The following is a 21,145-nucleotide window of genomic DNA, read 5'->3' as shown; positions in this document are numbered from 1 at the left end:
GGAAAAATATAACAACGAGAACAACGAAGGATTTACAACTTCAACATACGTTCTAGGTAATTGCAGTTGTATGTTTCCAAGTTGAAATCAATAGGCTCGCATGATGTATTCCTCGTTTGATTAAAATTGTTTGCACGATAACGGGTATGAATAAAAAAGGGCAAGTGACTCGGTTTACATTTTTAAATTCAATCGACAGCATTATACAAATGTTTAGTTCTATCATGGACTTAATGAAAAGTTAAAATCATAAGAATATTTGTTAAAAAAAATAATAATTTAATTAAAAATTTTATATTAAAAAAAAGTTGTTTTATATACTTATATATATTTATATTTAAATGAATGTTTGTACACTATTTTAGGGAAGTTATGCATGGTGTAAAAACATAAGGGTAAGCATATAAATTGTTTCTATTACATCTATGACGTTATATTATCAGATAAAAAATCACTGTTCTTCATATTTATCTGACTAAATATTTATGTAGGGGGTACCATATAATACTATATACTGAATGGAAATAACTGTCCAGTGTTAGTTTTGATTTATTGAATGCTTCAAAATTGGGTGAGAGTATTACTAAGTCAGCCATAATAGCCACTTAAGCGATATTATTTTACATAACTAACTGCCAGTTGTACTAATATTTTTTATAACATCTTTATTAGATACGCTTAGTACAATCTTAATTATAAATCAATTTATTACTACTCCTCATTTGTACTTGGATTAATTCACAAACAAGACGAGTGCGAGAAAATACATCAATATGTAGTCCTCAATTATAAAATTATAATAACTTATAGCTATAGTTTACACTTAAGGTATACACTTTACATAAGTCCGTATGGTTTGATTCGCTTCTATCTCTTGATATCCTGCGCGCTGTCCAGCAGTTGTATTGCTTCCACGTTAGTATGATTTATTAATCTTCTCTCGTGTTTCAAGGCGAAATCTTGGATAACTTCACAAATCCATTTCATTTCCAGGTCATCGTGCACTTCTTCGTTGGTTACGTAGCGATAGGCATTGGTAATCAATCGAAGAATCTTCTTCTGACAGCGTTGTATGACTAGTTGATTTGAATTTTCAGTGCAACCCCATATTTACACCTCATAGGCTTTATAGTTTTCTTATAGATCAATCTCTTTGATTTTAGATCAAGTTGAGAGTATCTTCCGACTAACCAGTATAGTTATTTTATTTTGGTTCTAATGTATTTTGCTTTTTGTCTAACGTGATGTTACTAATTTAATGAAACTAATAATAATGTCAGTCTATAAATTATATATTTACACTGATAGCAACATCTAAAGAAATAACCCGTTCAATTCTTACTAATATTCGAGAGAATGTGTAGTTCTCGCCCAAATATTTTACGACTAATAATTAAAAATTATTCCTCTACTTAATCCCTGTACTAGATCTAGCACTCTAGATCGTATTTTTCCTTGACGGTCTTATATATTATTACATTTCATTGCTTGTGATTTGTATAAACTTAATTTATAAAATAATTTGTTACTATTAATCTAGTGCAGGATAAATCTATCATTATGTGTTTCCGAATGTTAGTAATGTTAGTAGACGTATTGTTCACAAATACATGCTTAAATTGTTAACTAAAAAAGTTAATATCATAAAAATATTTATTTAAAAAATAATTTTATTTTAAATAAAAATTTTAAATTAAAAAAAGTTGTCTTATATAAGTATTGTCGTCCAATAAGAAAAACACGATTTTATGATTTTAAACATATTATAGTTATAGTCCTCTTGAATTTCAAAGCATTTGTTTTAGTGATCATCCATTTTATGGATTACCCATAACGTAAAATTACGGAATAATCAAAACTATTTGATTACTTCTTATTTAGCTGCATATCGCTTTTGCGGATGCATTTTTAAGATGTGCAGACATCAGGGTAGCTAAACAAGGCGAATAAATATAACACATGGTACTCCAATTGATTCGGGTTTGGTAACTCAAGTGGTTTTTGATCTGTGTGACAATTCGTTGCCTCGTTAATTTTATTTGACTACCAAACTTTCACTAGTTCTTTATCAAACTGGTTCAAACAATTACATAATAATTGCTTTACTAATTTACCTCCATTTGTCAACAAAAATGCTGATATTATTCTATTATTTTAACCAATAGTTGGACTTAGATAGTGACAATTTATTAACCACTATCGAGCACTAGAAAAAATTGGTATATTTTTTAGAAGCTATTGTCATAATTGTCTATTAATATTACTTCAACTTTACTTAAAACCATCTAAAACCGTTTATAAAATTGAATTTACGAGCAATGTTACAAACTATTAAAGAGTTATAACAAGTTAAAAAAAACAAATAAGAATAATATGATCAAGTTAAAATATATTTTAAATTTCAGTAGAAACAAAAGTATATATGCGAAAGAAAAAAAGAATCGTGTAACAATAGTATTTAGATTTTCGAAATCAGCTTTGAATTTAAGTGTTCTGGAGGCAGTTTATCATAGGTTAATTCTAAAGGTTATTAAGATTTTTCTGTAAAATTTAGTGATATTAACTCTGATTCATTTCAGCTTTCATAAATAAGTACATTATTTAACGAAGCATTAAGTGAACAGAAGTAATAATAAGCACATAAGCAGGTAATAGATAAGTTAATTTGGGCATCAAGAGTTAACATGAATGTTGCAAAGGATATTAACAGTTATAAAATAGCTTCATAGAATATTAATTCTTTATTTGTCATAACATAAGACAAAGTAGAAAGCACTAGAAAGTCGAAAGACATAGGAGACAAATTAAAGATGTGAATATATAGTAGGGCGAAATCGAGGAGTGGAATAAATAAGTAATAAACAATGCAATTTAATTAAACAATTAAAATAAAACTAACTACGTACACAGTAAATCTTGGAAAAAGACCTAAATATTGTTCCTTTATATTAGCTTTAACCATGCCAATATTAATTCATAGAATTATAACGCTAAAGTCTTATTTTAATGTTAATTACATCCCCTATACTTTTAATTTTTAGAAATATCACATATTATATGGGATGTGTTTACCATTATTCGAAGAATGATATACAGGTGTAAACGTACTTATGACCGATTCATGAGAACGGAACATGTGTGCAAAATCTAACCATAAACTTATTTATTGTGACGGTAAATAATTGATGGTCGCATTTCATTGCGAAGGCAAATCGGTCCGGAAAAAGGTCTAATTATTTTCAAAATTTAGATTTATGCGCCGACCGGATCGCCCGACAACTTAATAGGAACAAAGCTCCATCTCAAGGTACCGTAATAGCACTTTCAATATGTTTACGTTGGTAATTCTATCTGGCCATTACAGCGATACGTTCTCCTTATATCATTTACCAGATCAAATCAGTAAATATATTATTTCTGTTGTAGATGTGTGTGTTTATAACAGTTTTTAAAGACGAGACGGAACCTCAAACCATCAACTTAAATGTCAATTTCGCATTTACTAAATCAATTTTTCCGAAGGCGATAGTGATAATGGGGTCAATAGGAAATTGTAGAATTTATAAATATATGAAGATTTCGATCAAGGTATGCTAATATGAAATGTTATGATTATGGAATATGCTGGTTTAATTGGAACCGTTCTATCCATCTCTTGCAATCCTTAGTATCATTTTATTTTCTGATTTACTAAGACATCTTTTCCAACAAATCACATTTCCTTAAAATTAATGTATTAAGAAAATTAATGTCTCCTTTATACTGACAGAGTTTATCTGAACTGGAAACCGACCTACTACTTAACATAGGATCCGAACCTCTTCTTCGGCATTCAGCCTGACAAAATGGCCAGTGTTCAATTTAGAGATCATCCGGTTTTACCCACCATAATTACTGGGGTGGCTGGTATCATTTTCCTTGTCGGATTTTTTACTTTGGCCGACAGACGTTTACAGTTACAAGCATAAAGTACATCTACTCTCTTTCGGGATTCGAACACACAACTGTCGCAGCAGAAGATCCTCCTGCTAACTCCTTCCTAATTCTCCTTCTTCCTAATTACTGCGGCTGCTAAGGCTATTATAGTATGTAAATTATGGTAAGCTCCATTCTACTACAATCGGCAAGTGCCTATATTATTTGAAAAAAAAATTAAGAATACTACACATATTCAAGAATATTTTTTTGAAACTGAATGACATAATTATTCAAAAGATCAGAAAACTCATACATCGACTTCTAGCTGATAACAAATACATTTCAACGTGTAATAATATATTTATTCCAGAGAATAATAAACAATTCAATTAAATAATGAACTTTTTCGTTAATTATACTTGTTTATATACCTGAGTTATATTTGATATAGAGTGTTTGTCCTTTAGTAAATTTAATGACTTCGTGTTCTTATATCGTGTAAATACATTATGTGTTATATAGCGCGATTAATACTGGCAAATGATAGATTGGCAATGATATCTGTGTTTGTATCGATAACACACGTCACCACATCTTACACGTCACCATAAAAATAAGAGTTTTAAGACGCTACATGTTTCATAATTTGTATCCCTTAAACCATTCGAATCATAGCCCTATTATTTATGAAAGATATAGATATATTTATTATATATTATTGGTAATCAGGAAATCATCTTCCTAATAATTCCCTGAATTAGTTTTATTTATCCAATTTAAGCTGGTTTGGTGATCGCGGTGGTCAAAGGGATATATTGTTTTATTATATAGCTGCGTTATAGTATTTATATTTGTGATTGTTTAAAATTGTTGTTGTCTATATAAATATAGATAGGACGTGTTCTGATGTGGTGTCACTAAATTAGTCACTTATCAGTAGGTAGACTTAATGCTAATCGTCGTGGTTCAGAACCCAAAAATCCAAGAAATTTACCTGACTGAGATACATGTATATAATTTATATTTTATTTTATTATTATTTTTTTTGTTAATCATTTTTGGATAAATGAAATCGTCTTCATTAACAGTTATTTATTTGGTTGTCTTTTCTATAACATTAGTATTATTTTTCAAAGTTACTTAAAAATACCGGGAATACTGGACTTGATCATTATAAATAAATTAAAAAATACATCTTCCAACAATTTAAATAATGTGTCGTTAATAATATAACTTTGAGGAAATATTTTATTAATGTAAATGACAGACAGACATTTTAATAATTTTATGTTTTAACATTCGGTCTTAAATTCTAGCATATCTCTTATATCCGAATATTCTAATGCCAATCGTAAGTGTATTATATTTGGTGTTGGGAACTCTCGACTGTTTAGTAATTGACTACTTTTTACTATCGACTATTTCAGTCGCTATTTTTGGTTCGACCGATTTTACTAATTTTTACCAGTGACTGTTTCAGTCGACTCTTTGCAGTCGCTATTTCCGGTCCGTCTGATTGTGTTACTATTTATTATTGACTTTGTTTCAGTCGTACTTTTAGTTACTATTTTTGGTTCTACTTGTTTCATTCGACTGATTTTTAACGTTCTGGCTCTGTCGTCCTAGCTGCGACCTTCACAAAAATGTACCCAGTTTAGGCTTACATAGATTTATATATAATATATGTAGTTCTATGATTTTTTTTGGTAGTTTGCATGTAAGTAATAATATATTGTATATTAATTTTATAGCATTTTGCTATGAAATTTTTCAAGATTGTTAATGTAATAGGGTAAAAAGATTAAAATTGGGAATTATAAATAATAAAATATTTTGACTGTTTTTATGGCAATAATAGCTAATATTTCGATTACTCTCTTGATTTTTGTTAAAAAAATTTCCATTCAATATTAAATAAAGCATTTATATCATTTCATTCAGATCATTTTTAATTATGTTATGGATTAGTTTTTTTTTCTCTATGTTTAGGTATATGTATAATTTTTATATATTATTTATGGTTATTGTACATCTTTAGTTTTTAGGTTTTATTTAAGTTCTATTGTATTGTCTATATTTATTATAGTATATTATTTAAAAATAGCAATTAACACATTAAAATGCAAAACACCTTTGTGGGGTATTATTCCATTCCATAGAAAAATTCCATTCCTTTTTACAGATTCACAGAACATTCAAATATAAAAGTAATTCTACTTCGTTTAAAATTAAATTTTAAATTGATGTTATGTATAATTATTATAATAGTATACAGTAATTATTATTTTCCTTTTCTTTTTTAGAGTTAGTGCGTGAAGGAATGTATACATCTCCGTCTCTCTTATACTACCGTTGGAAAATATAATCATATATATATAATTAACTACCCAAGCAATTATCTCCGTCCTTTCTTCTCTCACGATTTATACAGGAAAGGATTCGTACATCTTCGTCTGACATCACGAATTGAAAATAAAAACAGTCAAACCGTGCATTTGACTGAAAATAGTAATTATTATTTTCAGTAGCTAGTTTTTTGACTATCGACTATTTCGACTGTTTTACAATTATCGATTGTTTCGACTGTTTTCAGTCAATATTCCCAACGCTAATTATATTAATTTTTTTCATAGTCGACGTTTGACTTTCACAGAGTAAAGACATGTTCGGAGAGACGGTCAGAGAAACGAAACAAAAGTGCAACATCTGTGTCACAAATGCGGCGTTAAAAAAAATCTAACAATAACATTTTGACTGGTGAAAAAGTGAAAGTGCGATAGGAAAAAAAGGTCAGTACCGTAAAAAATAAATGCATTATTTCGAACATGGGTCGAAATCTCAACATCTGGACAACAAATGCAGCGTAGGATAATTTGAAACATAAAAATAACAGTACCATTTCAACAATACGTAAGAAAATATGGAGAAGAACACTGCACAAAAAACAGATAAAATGGAAATATCGACATCAGGCGTATCGCACATAGCAGTTTTGAATCTAGAGAACAAACTAGAACTCAGAATGAACAGGCAGTCTACAATGCGTGGATGAACGAAAAGTCGGCGCGGGAGAGTCTTGAAATTGCATTAACCAATACGCAAAAACAAATTAATGCCCTCCAGCTACAACTAAATAAATAAAGCTCTGAGGGCAAGGACAAAACAACGATAAACCACCAAGCCAACAAAAGCAGTCCAATTGTTACATACGAAAGAGATGAAGAAGAATTGCAGAAAGGTGTAGGCTGGATAACGGTTAAAAAAGAAAAGTAAATAATTCGCCAGGATCTCCACCACAGCAAATAAAAATAAAACAAAATAATGAACAAAATAATACTATACGAAACACTGAGGTCCAACTATATAATATTCAAAGCAACGGTACTAAACAATGGACAAACAAAACTGAACGCCGAATTCCGTAAAACATTCACAAAAATAATAGATTATTTAGAGTTGTTGAAACTGCAATGGCACTCTTATCAAGACAAACAAACCAGAGACATAAAAATTATGGCAATAGGGCGTCCATCAACAGCTAAAAGTGAAAAAATTATCGCAGAACTAAACGAAAATGGACTTAAATGCTTAAATGTGACAAATATTAAAAAAAAAGAAAAGACCAAAAGTAACAATAGAGAAATTTTAGTCCACAAGAAGCCATTACCTCTATTTATGTTAGCCTTTGGACATGATCGGACACAACAACCATTTTTGGTATTAAAATAAATTTAGGGGTCGAAATAAAAATCGAACTTAATACCGCAATGGAAAAGATACCAATTGCATGGACACACACATAAATTCTGCATAAGAGAGCTTAGATGTGTAAAATGTTCATGTAAACATATCACCACAGAGTGTAGAAAACCCAAAGAAGCTAAGCCGAAATGTGCAAACTGCAATGAAGCGCATCCGGCAAGTTAGAGAGGATGTGTAGTTGCTAAAACATTACAAGAGAGGAGAAATAAAGTAGCTCAAGTTAAACCTCAAGAAAAAATGAGTGAAAAGAAATAACCGAAAAAATATAACAACGTTAATGGTGAAATGACTTATGCCCAAAGTATCAGTCAAAATAACCAAAGAGACACCAAGGAAGATGAAGCAACCACCAGCGAATTGCTACTTAAACTAATAGGAAAGCTGGACAGACAAGAAAAAATGATCGAATATTTTTCCGAAAGGATTGAAAACCTAGAAATGAAATACATTAGCATTAAAGATATACGAATAGCAATTTAGAATGCTAATGAAATCCAGCAACATCACGCTACCCTACAAGTATTCCTATATGTGCAAAAAATAGATATTTGCCTAATATCAGAAACCCATTTAACAAAAGAATCCTTTATAAAAATTAGAGGATATACATCCAGCTAATACCGCAAGAAGAGGAAGTGCAATAATAATAAAAAAGGACATTTCCCACCATCAAGAACTCGGGCTCAGTACAGCAGAAAATCAGGTAACAGCAGTAACTATTAAATCAAGCAGATACAAGGTTACAATAACCGCAATTTATTCTCCTCCAAGATACAATCAAAAAAAGGACAATTATTTGAATATCCTAAGCAACCTGGGAGAAAAATTTATAATTGGAGGTGATTTTAATGCAAAAAAATACAAGATGGGGATCCAGAATGACAACAACTGAAGGCAATGTCAACAGGAAAACCAACTTATTGGCCGACTGAACAAGAGAAAGTCCCAGACCTGCTAGATTTCCTCATAGTAAAAAACATAACATCCAACTATATAAAAGTCGAAGAAAATTTTGAGCTAAGTTCAGATCATACGCCAGTGATTCTGACGTTGTGCGAAAATATAATAAGAAAAGAAAGAAACCCATCGTTAACAAAAAAGAGAACCAACTGGGAAGGATTTGCTGAAGAACAGAACAAACGAATTCAACTATATGTATCCCTCAAGACAACTGAACAATTAAATCTTGAAGCAGAAAAATTCGTAGTAGATATTCAACAAGCTGCTTGGAATAATACTCCAGAGATTATGAGTACAACTAAAGGAATTAATTATCCTAAAGAAGTGAAGGAAATAGTAACTGAAAAACGTACATTACGAAAAAAATGGCAACAAAACAGAACACCTGAAAATAAAAATAGTTTAAACAATATAACCCAAAGACTGAAAAGAAAAATACTGGAAATAAAAAACAAAACCATAAATGACTATCTCAGAAATTTAACAGATGATAAAGAAACTGATTACTCGCTCTGGAAAGCTACAAAATATATAAAGCGCTTATGTCTACACAGTTCACCTTTAAGAGACTTATGCGGGAATTGGGCACGTAACAATCGCCAAAAAGCAGAAGGATTTGCTGAATATCTAGAAAAAAACAAACGAACAAACCAAACGAAATTAATATTGAACATAATTTGCCGGACATAGAAACTGAAAATTCGATGATTGAATTAGTCACGGCAAAAGAGTTTACCAAAGCTATTAAAACTGATAATAAACCCGGGAAATCACCAGGCTACGATTTAATAACAGGAGAATTACTGCAAAAACTATCAAGAAAGGTAAATATAAAACTCACCAACTTGATCAATTCAGCATTTAGATTAAAACATGTCCCAGACATTTGGAAGATGGCGGAAATTATAATGATCCCAAAACCTGGGGTGCCACCAAACGAAATAAAATCCTATAGACCTATATCACTGCCGCCAGTAATATCTAAGGTTTTTGAAAAACTCCTGTTAAATATAATAAAACCGATCATAGAGTGACAAAACCTAATACAAACACACCAGTTTGGGTGTGTTAACAAGCACTCAATAATTGACCAGGTCCACAGAATAACAGATGTTATTGAAAAAGCCTACGAAAGTCAAAATGTATGCTCAGCTATATTCTTAAATGTAGCACAAGCCTTCGATAAGGTTTGGCATGAAGGCCTTGTTCATAAACTACAGAAAATGCTACCAAAACAACACACCGAACTATTAAAATCATATATCACAACCAGAATTTTTAGAACCAAACAAGAAGAAGCTTATTAAACAGTAAAAGAAGTTAAAGCAGGTGTACCACAAGGAAGTGTACTGGGACCAATGCTTTATCTACTTTACACTTGTGATATACCACAAATGGAAGATATCACGATGGCTACATTTGCTGATAATACTGTGATTATAGCTGTCGGAGACAATAGTGAAGAAGCCTCACGAAATTTACAACAGGCAAGTGATAATATAAATAATTGGACACAAGCCTGGAAAATAAGAATTAGCAAAAGTAAATTTGTACATGTGCAGTTCACCTATAAGCAAACCGTACAACCACCAATAACATTAAATAACACTATCATTCCATATAGCAACAACGCTAAATATCTCGGAATGAATCTCGATGCAAAACTTCGCCGGCTAATTGGAAGAAAATCACAATTATCAGTACATAATAAATTGCTATTATATAAGCAAATACTGAAACCTATATGGACATACGGAGTTCAATTGTGGGGATTTTATGCAAAGAGTAACATAAATAAAATACAAATTTTTCAGAACAAAGTCCTGAGAGGTATTGTGGGTGCACCTAAATACTATAGGACTGATTACCTACATCGAGACCTTCAGATACCCACAATCAGTCAAGAAATTAAGAGAATTGCAAGGGGGCATGAGGAAAGACTCCATTCTCAAACAAATATTGAAATATTGCAGCTTTTGGATACCACCAGATCAGGACACAGACTCAAAAGAATCAAACCATCTGATATTGTGTAGTGTTGTGTAATGAGGTGTATATTAAAAAAATTCAGAACTGACTTGTATAAACATTATTTCACCAGAGACTGAGTTAGGGCTGATGGGTCCTCCTAGTTATATACCTAGATTTAAGTTAGCATAAAGACAAATTGTAGGTTAGACGGAAACGACTAGTAACAATGTATTAATTAAATAATAAAAAAAAATAAAAAAATTCTCATACTTTTAATATACTTTCTATCTATTTCATTGACTTAAATTAGTTTTATACTTTAGATTTGGAGTAGTAGTAATTGGCAGTACTATAGAATAAAAATCTAGAAAATAGGACCCAACCTTTACTAAAAAGTATGTTGTTACTAGTTGAATTAAGTAACAGTAATTATTTACGTAGTTACATAGTGAGAGTTATATGCAGGAGGAATGGAAAGTTAGCATAAAAAATCAATTTTAATATAAATATAGATGGAGTGAATATTAGGTAAGTTACTTTTGAAACGGGCTTCCAATATAAGGTTCTATCGTTTGATTGTATTTAAGTATAATTGTTTGAAAGTATTGTAAAATCAACTACTAACGAACTTGATTACTGGTCCTTATATATAAAACTTTGATCAAGGACTGTAGGTAAAGATAGCAAACAATTATATTTAATAAACAGGAAACGAAATAACAGGAAGAAAAATATACAAAATAATGCCTCCATTTTTAGACTTGATAGTTAAAAAATATCGTGAACAAATGCTAGACGCTTTTTAAGCGAAAAAATTTGATAAGATTATATCGACTACCAAATCCGCAAAACTGTAAAATGAATTATCGTAATCGTGTAGGCGATGGAACAAGAAAAAAACGAATTACAGAACAAATCGTAAAAAAGTTTAGCCCAATTTCCCACGATCAGCTTGTTAAACATCTTACACTCGTTCGCATGCAAATCGACGATTAATTGCACGGTACCACCGGAACGATTGTCTTAAGTTAAACACTGTAACGGATCGACTTCAACGAGCTATTCGGTTTGAACCGAAAAAAAAGCATACACTTCGGCCCTGGCCCGACTCATGTTATCCGTTAACTGATTTCCTTCATTGAATCCCTGCAATTAAGTGAGGAACACGGACAATTCCAAATACTATTTATATTATCCATTAAGTTCTGGTGTCGAAACTTGCCGTATTGAAGAGAGTATATGATTGATTACAAACTCCCAAGATAGAATACGTGGAAATATTTGTAGCATTTTTGTTCATCAATTTTAAGGCAGTAATATTATATAAAAATTATTAAAATTGTATAATTATTATATAAAAAGATACGTTTAGGTCTCACGGTCTTTCTGGCCGTGGCATAAAATTAACTTCTAGATCATACAGTATTATACTCATATATATTTAAACCAATTTGACACGTTAATATTTTAAAAGTTTCTTCAGATAGGATTTAATGTTTTCGTAATTAAAGTTGTTTTACTACATCATTTCAATATTGTCACTAAATTGCGCATTAAGAGTATCTTTAGCCGACTGGATTGGCGCAGTGGTCAAGGCGACAGAACGGTCATCCTACTGTTGCCAAGGTCGCGTGCTCAAATCCTGCTAGGGCATGGTTGTGATTGTTTAGAATTATAATAAGTTCAACATACCGACACGTAAAATCATCCCTGTTACGCCAGTAATCAGGCTGGATTAGACCGTATGTCTTCTGGGATGATTTCTAAGTTAGTTGCTAGGCTGCTTAATGCCGAGTACAGTGCTTCGGCATTCACATTAAGTAGTGAATACAAGTCACATAAACCGTAATTTGTGAAATGAGACTCTAAAACATGATAAAAAAAATGCATTATTTTTATGTTAACTCATGTTAACTTCATGAAACATGAAACTTCGACCTTAAATATCTTAGATGGAAGATAACTTGAAGATAGACGTTAGTTTCTAGATTTTCAAGCGCTATTTATTGGTACTAAATATAATGTCATAATAATACCTTTGATAAATTACTTATCGTCTTAAGAAATGTTTATTATTTCAAATAATTGATAATGTAATTTTGACTCTCATTAGTATATCCAATTTTTTACAACAGCAATTTGTATGATTTAGTTCAATAGCATAATATATCAGTTGCTTGTAAGTATACTGATCATGATTTTCTGCAGATTTTTTTCCACATTTTGACCAACATGGCGGTAACGTCTCGAAAGAATAATGTTGGTTTGGTTTGCATTTACTTACCCATGCAATACTCCATAAATATCTGAACATGCCGATGCGATGGGACTTCCTATTCTAGCTGCAACATTGTATCCCAACTCTTACAACAATGACCAAGCCTTATCCTGCAAAACGAAGTTTGTTACTAGATATTGCTCGTCTTTTTTGTAGCACTACCTCAGTTAATTTGTTCAGTTTATATTACTAACCTTTGCAGTGCACTGTCAATTTATTTTAGCAGCTCATAACACTACACCCGGCTATTCTCATGATATGCACAGTAACAATTTATAACCATGAATATTCAGTATAAGTGCCGATATCGGGTTATCTGATGATATATGATTTTTTGAGTTTGAGATTGTCGTAGTAGATCACACATACTATGGGTCAGAAATCTCTTCTATTTTTTTTAGTTAATCCCACCAATTTACGATGATTGGTGGTTTTGAATGAGAAATTGTGAGTCTGAGCTACCTTGGTACTCATAAGCCTTGTCTTTCATTCATTGTCTACGAATCTTTTGGTCCTCCAAGGCATTTTGCCAACAGACACCGCTAAATATATTGTTTTACTAAACTTAATGTAGTTTTAAGAATTATTATAATGTCGTGACAAATTATTAGATTATGCATTATATTTTTTATTATTTATTGATTTATTAGAAATATTATATATACAAGTAGAGGTTGCTTGCAAATGTTATATTTTATGATGTGGTTGAATATTTATATGAAGAATTCAGGCAAAGTTTCAGTTTTTTACGCACCTGTTGGTGGTAGTAATATAATTATATATCTATATATATATATATATATATATATATATATATATATATATATATATATAAATATATATTAATAAATATAAATTTTTTAAAAAATATAGATTTTTCCATTTTACTTAAAGGAAAGCTATTTACACATATAAATAATTGATTTTAATTTTATTTCTCTAAAATTTCATGTGCCCTCATCTGTTATTCAAAGTAAAACTATTTTTTATATTCTCTGAGAGGATAATTTGAATTATGTTTCCATTCATTTCTATCAATAGGTACGGAATGAGTGATATTATGGTGGACTTTGTGTCCCAGTTATGTAATCACTCATAAAATTTGTTATGCAATATCGCGTTACATTGTTGCAAATTTGAATAGGCTTTAATATTTTTTGTTTATTGATCAGTTTCCTAGATTAATATGATGTGGTAGGTTGATAACAAAGAACACGGTTGTTATTTCTAACCCGTTCTATACAGGGAGTGCATTCAACGGTACAATTTTATCATTTTTTCGTATTATTACTCTTCATTTTTCAGCAACTTTACTAAGATATTTTTTGCAATATGATTTAATTAAATAAGCTTAGATTGAACCTCATCACCAATACTTGTATAAGCACATACCTAATAAATTATACTCATGTGTAAAGCTATCAATACCTTTTCGAAATAACAATCAATCAGATTTTTTATACAACTTGTTTAATTAATAATGAGCAATCCGTTCGAACTCGCACTATAAAAATCATCAGCAGATTACTCAGCAAGATAGGCTCATACCGCACTAATATAAATGTAGCGTAGACACTGAAAGGCGATTTACACGTCAAATGATTGACAATTTATCTCGCATCGGCATGTGCAATTTATGCACGTTCAGCAGAAAAATGCGAGCAAGGACAAGCAAATTGTTTTATATTCATATAACATTCAATTTATTTTTAAATCTCGACTAATATATTAGGTGAATGACTTACAGATAGTTAAGAAAATTTATTTAATTGTTTTCAATTATTGTGTACAAATTTGTACAATTCCTTAGGTAACATATGAATATCGTTGCAAAAGGAATTTGCAGATTCTGAAGTTGTCGAAAAATATACACACATCATCCAGCATTTTATATTGTTTTATAAGGTTTTATTGAGACAAAAACTTTTAAATTACTTTAAATGATATTTCTTTTATTGAAAGAAGTGACGACTTGTTGAAATGCAATACAAATCGATACTGAGGGTTTATATCTATTAAAACTCATGCCAAATCCTTATCACGAATCTATCTTTAGACGTCTAACTCATTACACCAGTCTTTAATGCATGACCTTGGTTCCTATATAACAGTCCTAATACACAGTCCATAACCAAGACCGCATATTACTCTGAGGCTCCGTATCTGAGACTGAATGTGCTTAAAATATTTTTTATCTTCAGTGTAATTTTAAGCTTACAACCTGTTAATTTCTTGGTTTTATGCTATATATAATTGTTCCTTTATTTAAACTTATTCAACCATCTGGAAGTTTGAAACATAAAGAAAACTATGCTTTTGTATAATATATAACGTTTTTCATTAACCAATTCGTACTGTTATTTGGTTAATGACGTTCTTCGAATTATAACATTATATTGTCATATTGTTATATGTTATGAATTAGAATAAGATGAAAATTTTCAGAATTTTAGTGCAATTATATGTACATAACCTAACCTAATATATTTGATATGCTTTTGCCTATGTTCTATGTTGAACTGTAATATTATAATTGTTTAGCTATACATAATTCTGAAAAACGGTTGCAATAATTGTTTAAACATGATAAGTAGCGATTATGTTGATATGCATATCCAGATAAGTAATATATGATATCTCGTTCAAAAAACTGAATCAGTATATCTCATCCTATGTCATATCTAATGTTATCTCATAGTATATTGGGTAGAAATATGTATAACAGCTGGGTCACAATTTATTTTAATATGACTATAATATTCTAATACTAATATAAATGTATTTTTCAGATTTTCTTCTATATCCTGCGTTATTGGAAGGATATTTCTAAATGAGGTAAGTTTCTGTTATAATTATAAATTAGTACCTAGTAGTTTTTGCTGTTAATCATGTTCGATGATAGAAGTTTAATGATGCAGTATCTCAAAGTGGAACTTTAAACACATTTTTCTTCTTCTTTGACAGCTTTTTTCGAGAATTGACGATTTGACATGAAATCTCAACTAGTGCTGAACCGATTTACTTAAAAGTTCTTCTGTACCCTTTTTTCTATCCATTAACGTCGGTTCCACATCAATGTGCAAAACTTGGTTGCTACTATTTTCATCTATTTACAAAAACTGGTATGAATTAATTTCAATAAAATTTATAGAAAGATATTACCAGATCTTACAATTACATCTAATAACTAAAAACACTGACAATAAAAATGTTTTATATTTAAATTTAATATTTAAAAATTAATAAATTTCGAATACCTTCATTGTTTAGGCCCAAATTTATAGGTTTTTCTATGTTCCTGTGTCCTGTCCTACATATATTCCAAATTAATCGTGAAATTTAATCTTAAAATTTATTTAATTACCAATTTTATTGTGAATCTGAAAATCCTTTTTTTCAAATTTTGTCATTTTCATTGTATATATTGCTCTAGAACACAGGTACATTAAATAATTTTCACTACAAAAATATTTTAATTTTCAATAATGGCATAATTATTTCTTATGTATATAATATATATATGGTATGTAGAAAATCATTAAGTAATCTTCTGTATTTCACAATATATATTTTCAAAATATTATCTTAATTAATTAGTCTTATTCTAAAGCTCATTCTAAAGTCTACATATGTCTATTAATCAGATCAGGTGGTGTTAGAGGTTTTAGTCTACGCACTTCACTATCACGTCGCATACTTAGCTGATTAGCGAGTACATTGGGAAGCACTAACACGGTTTCGAAGTACTTCACACAAACAAGTTGAATTACACTCGCTATAAGTTCTAGAGTGATATCGCGTTTTATCACATTATTTGAAATATCGTACGGAGCACTAACAATGGCACGCAACATTTATGGTGTTATTCTTATCATATATTTTATCCGAACTTACTTTTGTTCTTTCATAATTATAACAATGGATAACCAAGAACATACTTTTCAATTGAAATTACGCTGCTTGTATTTTCCGATAGAAATGACAAAATTATAGGATAAATTCGATACATGACCGATAGAATCAGTTAATCTACGGCCTGAAAAGTAGAGCTGGCAGCACCGCCTGGCTGTGTGAACGTACCGCGTTATCTGTCTATAGGTGCCTTTTATTTATTTTATGTTATGTAAATAATAATTCAACTAAATTATAAATATAACAAACACCACACTCGTTCTTTATTAAATTTTTGTAGACAATATATATATATATATATATATATATATATATATATATATATATATATATATATATATATATATATATATATATATCTTATATATAAAAATGAATCGCAAAATATGTTCCTAAGCGCATAACTCAACAACGCCTGGACCAATTTGGCCAAATCTTTTTTTAAAATGTTCGTTGAAGTTCAGGGATGGTTTTTACGGCGAGAAAAATTAGAATTATTGCTGGAAAAACCCTAAAAATAGCCCTTTTTGTTTGAATTTGTTTCGTGTATCAGTTGACAATTCATCTGTCATCTGTCAAAAGTCATCTGTAACAGACAACTTTTTTTTTTTAAATTTGATATGACTTGAACTCAAATCCTTTTAATCCGTACGAATTGTTTTATTTATTTAAAATTTTTTATTTGTTTAAAATTTAATTCAAATTTTAAATAAATAAAACAATTCGTACGGCTTAAAAGGATTTGAGTTCAAGTCATATCAAATTTAAAAAAAAAAGTTGTCTGTTACAGATGACTTTTGACAGATGACAGATGAATTGTCAAGTGATACACGAAACAAATTCGTATATCGTGTTTTGTGCAGAGTGTTTAGTTAGTTAGTGTTTGTTTAGTTCGTGATTAGTGAAAAAATAATTTATATTTGATATGCCTCCTATAAGACGAAGCAATTTAGGTAGAAGAACCAGAAATGCTATAAACCAAGCTAATTACCGATCTAATCGTACTGCACAAGAACGTGACGACGGAAATGAATGTGAAAGAATTCGGATATCACAAACGCGTGAAGCGCGAGCGCGACATTCAACTAATAATCGCGCAAGTTTGAATCCAGCTGCTTTCAGTTACGATGTGTCAATTGACTACAGTAACTACCAATGTGTTGTTATTGGTTCTATGAACTTGGTTTGCTCACACTGTAAGGCATTAAAATACAAAAACGAAGCCAATGGATTGTGTTGCGCAAATGGTAAAGTGAAATTGATACAATTGGATCCACCACCAGAACCATTGTACTCATTGGTTTCAGGAATAGGAACAGATTCTATACACTTTTTGACACATATTCAACAATATAACAATTGCTTTCAAATGACTTCATTTGGGGCAACAAATGCAGTTCGGGAAAATTTTATGCCAACTTTCAAGGTATGTATTATAGCAGTTACTCATAATTATTTTAGCGAACAAAATTTTCTGTCACCAAAGTTAAGATGTGTTACTAATCTTCAATTTCTTAATCATTACGAAATATATCACTTAGTCATCATATTATATGGTGATTCAGTTTCAGTGACACTTTTATTATATTTTATATTTGATAGATATTAGTTAAAACTAAATATATACTTTTGAAGATCAAATATTATTTAAGTTTGATCATTGACAATCCATTAATTTATACCACACCATAATATTTTTTTTATTTACAGATACAAGGGCAAATATATCACAGAGCAGGTTCACTGTTACCAGTGTCAGATAGCGACAACAAATTCCTGCAAATTTATTTTATGGGCAATTCACCACAAGAAATTGATCTGCGTTGTGCACATAACAATTTAGTAAAAAGGTCTATTGTAGAACAATTACAAACTTTATTTCATCAACACAATCAATTGATTATATTGTTTAAAACTGCCCTGGATCTGATGCCATCCGATAATCACAAAATTGTAATCAGAGCTGATAAAACACCTGCAGGTCAACATACAAGACGTTTTAATGCACCAACTATTGATGAAGTTGCTGTCGTTGTAGTTGGAGAAAACTTGGAATCCCGTGATATTGTTTTACATCGTCGGAATGATCAATTACAACGTATAAAGGAAACACACCGCTCATATGATGCACTGCAATATCCCATTATATTTTGGCAAGGTGAAGATGGCTACGATTTCTCAATAAAAATGATAAATCCCATTACAGGTAACTAAAATATTAGTTTAGCTATGGCGATAATATCTCAGTCACTATATTACGTATTTTAATTTTATATTTAAATGTTATTAAAACAAAATCTATTTACAGGTTCTGAAACCAACAAAAAAGTCAGTTCAATGAACTATTCATACCGCCTAATGATTCGGGAAAATGAAGATAATCACATATTGAAATGTCGGCGATTATATCACAAATATGTTGTTGACATTTATGTTAAAATTGAAACGGAGAGATTAACATTCATCAGGTTGAATCAAACCAAACTCCGATCTGAAGAGTATATTCACCTTCGAGATGCAATTAATACTGATGGAAATGCACAGAATGTCGGTCGGATGACTATTCTTCCAGCAACATACATCGGAAGCCCTCGGCATATGCACGAATATGCTCAAGATGCCATGTCGTATGTTCGTCATTATGGTACAGCAGATTTGTTCATCACATTTACATGCAATCCGCAATGGATAGAAATTAAGCAGGAGTTATTCCCTGGGCAATCACCCATTGATCGTCATGATATTACAGCCAGAGTCTTTAGACAAAAGTTGAAATCTTTAATGAATTTCATCGTAAAACATAATGTGTTTGGTGAGACACGCTGCTGGATGTATTCTGTGGAGTGGCAGAAACGAGGATTGCCACATGCACACATTTTGATTTGGTTGGTTGAAAAGATAAGGCCAAATGAAGTTGATGCAGTGATATCAGCTGAAATCCCTAATGTACAAGTAGATCCTGGATTGCATGAGGTAGTTATCAAAAACATGATACATGGTCCCTGTGGAACTCTTAATCAAAATTCACCGTGTATGATGGATGGTAAATGTTCAAAACGATATCCACGGACATTAATATCGGAAACAATTACTGGTAATGACGGTTATCCATTGTATCGTCGCAGATCGACAGCAGACAATGGAAAATCAACAATTGTCAAATTAAATTAACAAGATATTGAAATAGATAATCGTTGGATTGTTCCATATTCACCCATTTTATCAAAGACATTCAAAGCACACATCAACGTTGAATCTTGCCATTCAGTGAAATCGATTAAATACATTTGCAAATATGTAACCAAAGGGAGTGATATGGCTGTGATTGGAATTGGTGCAGAGAATTCTAATGATGAAGTTACCCAATACCAAATGGGCCGCTATGTCAGTAGTAATGAAGCAGTTTGGCGAATATTTTCTTTTCCTATTCATGAGAGACACCCTTCTGTTGTTCACTTAGCTGTGCATTTAGAAAATGGACAAAGAGTGTATTTTACAGCACAGAACGCAGTACAAAGAGCTGCTCAGCCACCATCTACTACATTAACCAGTTTTTTTGAGACATGCCAAAACGATGATTTCGCACAAACATTGCTATGTTCTGAAATGCCAAAATATTATACCTGGAATCAATCCTCAAGGAGATTTATACGACGGAAACAAGGAAAACCAGTTCCAGGATATACAGATGTATATTCCACCGATGCGATTGGCCGGATTTATTCAGTACATCCAAGCAATGATGAATGTTTTTATTTACGACTGCTATTAGTCAATGTACGTGGCCCAACATCATTCCAACAGTTACGAACTGTTGATGGTGAATTGTGTGGATCCTACAGAGAAGCCTGTCAACGTTTGCAATTGCTTGAAAATGACGCTCATTGGGATCAAACTCTCAATGATGCTGTAATATCATCACACACTCATCAAATACGAACATTGTTTTCTATAATCATATCTACATGCTTCCCATCAAACCCAATTGATTTGTGGATGAAGTACAAAGATTATATGTGTGATGATATTTTGTATCAAATACGGAATAGAATGGGAAATCCAAATATACAAATCAGTGAAGAAATTTACAATGAAGCATTGATTTCAATTGAGGACATGTGCTTGATAATGTCAAACAAACTATTAATTCAATTAGGCCTGACCGCGCCCAATCGTCCAATGCATGACGTTTTTAACCAAGAGTTGCATCGAGAAAGACTGTATGATCTCAACGCTTTGAAAGAATAAATTCAAACAAATCTTCCACTGTTAAATGAACAACAGAAGTATGTATTTGAAACTCTTATGAAAGTAACAAATGATGAAACTGGAGGGATTTATTTC

At 31.0% G+C, this 21,145-nt stretch overlaps 2 protein-coding genes across 3 annotated transcripts in view; both read left to right on the top strand.

The window, feature by feature from the left end:
• Positions 1–21,145, top strand: part of lov (BTB/POZ domain-containing jim lovell protein) — a 640,300-nt gene that overhangs the window by 371,423 nt on the left and 247,732 nt on the right. For both annotated transcript variants that reach the window (XM_076408331.1, XM_076408306.1), the window contains exon 3: positions 15,679–15,724. The gene's annotated coding sequence lies outside the window, so the exon portion shown is untranslated. The remainder of the gene's footprint in view (positions 1–15,678; positions 15,725–21,145) is intronic.
• On the top strand, positions 17,629–19,982 carry LOC143198799 (uncharacterized). The gene is made up of 3 exons (XM_076408294.1): positions 17,629–18,227; positions 18,512–19,007; positions 19,110–19,982. The coding sequence occupies exons 1-3, from the start codon at positions 17,727–17,729 to the stop codon at positions 19,970–19,972; spliced, it is 1,860 nt and encodes a 619-aa protein (XP_076264409.1). The 5' UTR covers positions 17,629–17,726; the 3' UTR covers positions 19,973–19,982.

This window comes from Rhynchophorus ferrugineus, unplaced genomic scaffold (assembly GCF_030347505.1).
Source record: "Rhynchophorus ferrugineus isolate W39M unplaced genomic scaffold, kcgeb_rfMv2 rfM1, whole genome shotgun sequence".
In the NCBI taxonomy this organism is placed as follows: Eukaryota; Metazoa; Arthropoda; class Insecta; order Coleoptera; family Curculionidae; genus Rhynchophorus; species Rhynchophorus ferrugineus.
The sequence above is the reverse complement of the archived record's forward strand: the minus strand, read 5'-3'. Positions and strand labels throughout refer to the sequence as shown.